The following is a 1,594-nucleotide window of genomic DNA, read 5'->3' as shown; positions in this document are numbered from 1 at the left end:
TACCTGGTTCATGTCAATCGTAACTTGTTCTCCCACAAAATACATTGCCGTTCGGCTGATGAGGATTTCACCTCGCTGTTCCATTCCTGGAGAGACAACAGAAGCACTGCTCATGTGGATGATGCGTTCGCTTACATTAAGTCGCTCGATCATGACTGCCATGGCTGACTCCGTCTCTGATCCCTGAAGGACAGCTTCTAGAGGAGCTAATTTATTTTCTATGTCTGTAATTAAGAAGGTTAAAAGGAAAATGTTACACATGTTTCATATATCTAAGATATGCACTATACTGATATATTTAATGCATGGATATAAACATATATAATTTCAAGAAAGAAGAGCAAGAAGAAATATGTAGATAAACTGTTACTTACCTAATTTCTGTCTATATTCAGGCATGAGGTAACGAGGTTGTATATTAAGGCGACCTCTCTTGAGCCTTTTGCGAACTCTCATTGGGCCTTCAGTTTGGTCTAGCTGCCAAGACCTGTTGATACAGCAGCAGTCATAAAATCCAGTTTCAACAAATATTTTAAATGCAACCCAAAAAATAATTCAGTACTCTCCTTTTTCCTAACAACAATCTCATCACTCTTTTTAGTAATCATTCTGACTCTGCTACTGGGGATAACCAGTATTCAGCCTGGTAAAACTTGAGATATTTCACTTACACGGTACAGATTTCTGTAATGCATCAATGCAGATACACAACAATTGTATAAGCAAACCACTTTCTCATAAAAGTGCATTCATGATCTTATTCCACATCCTCCTCCATTCATAAAATGACTTCCTACCTGATAAAACTTAATGAGAGCAGGTGAAATTCTTACTTAAAAATAGTATTGCGATGGTAAGTTTCTGAACAGTACCTAACTTAGTTGAAGCTTCTTCAGTGTCTTACCTTGGATAAGCTTCTGGGAAGTGCCAAGTAGCTCTCTCATGTGTGAGGAGATCAATCAGGCTTCTCCATCTGTGTGTCAAGTGGACATGGCGACACTGTGAGTGCTTGATGCCCCCGAGAACCACTTTCCTCTCTACATTCTGCCGGTCTACAACTGTGCGTGTGAGGCGACTGCATTCTCCTGCTACTGACTCATAGATTTGGCTGTTTTTCGTCAGTAGTCTGTGAATGTGGAGAAATTTATTTAGTTTAATGTACGATTGTTTTAAGTATTCACAAATAATTCAGGTAAAATATCACTGAAATATGGATGGTCTCCAAAGCAAAAATTGACAATTAAATGGAAAATAAAATATCAAATGTATGTTCTCAAATCCCTCTATATAACTAAACAATTATCACTGAATTGCTGAGGAAAGCTAATATTGTTCTCATGGACTTACATTATATAAAGCATCACACTAAATATAAGACAATGGACAAAATGTAATAATCTTGAAATTAAAAAGAGCACAACGAATACCACTTACCGTTTGTCCTGTTTAGTGCACCGATCGACAATCAGGGCTGCAATCTTTGCTGCCTCATCTTGCCACTGTTTTTTCTCCTCAATGACTACACTCCACTCTTTCATGGCTCCATGAGGTGGGTATAGCTATTTCAGGAGAAATGTGATATAATTTGGTATAT

At 37.8% G+C, this 1,594-nt stretch overlaps 1 protein-coding gene across 1 annotated transcript in view; it reads right to left on the bottom strand.

The window, feature by feature from the left end:
- The window catches only part of LOC119591544 (lysosomal-trafficking regulator-like), a gene marked incomplete in the record, with an annotated part of 91,173 nt that overhangs the window by 8,129 nt on the left and 81,450 nt on the right, over nucleotides 1-1,594 (bottom strand). The window contains 4 exon segments of the mRNA XM_037940294.1: nucleotides 4-224; nucleotides 375-487; nucleotides 905-1,126; nucleotides 1,435-1,559. Coding sequence (XP_037796222.1) covers nucleotides 4-224; nucleotides 375-487; nucleotides 905-1,126; nucleotides 1,435-1,559 — 681 coding nt within the window.

Source organism: Penaeus monodon, chromosome 28 (genome assembly GCF_015228065.2).
Source record: "Penaeus monodon isolate SGIC_2016 chromosome 28, NSTDA_Pmon_1, whole genome shotgun sequence".
NCBI lineage: Eukaryota > Metazoa > Arthropoda > Malacostraca > Decapoda > Penaeidae > Penaeus > Penaeus monodon.
This window is presented reverse-complemented; position numbering and strand designations above follow the sequence as displayed.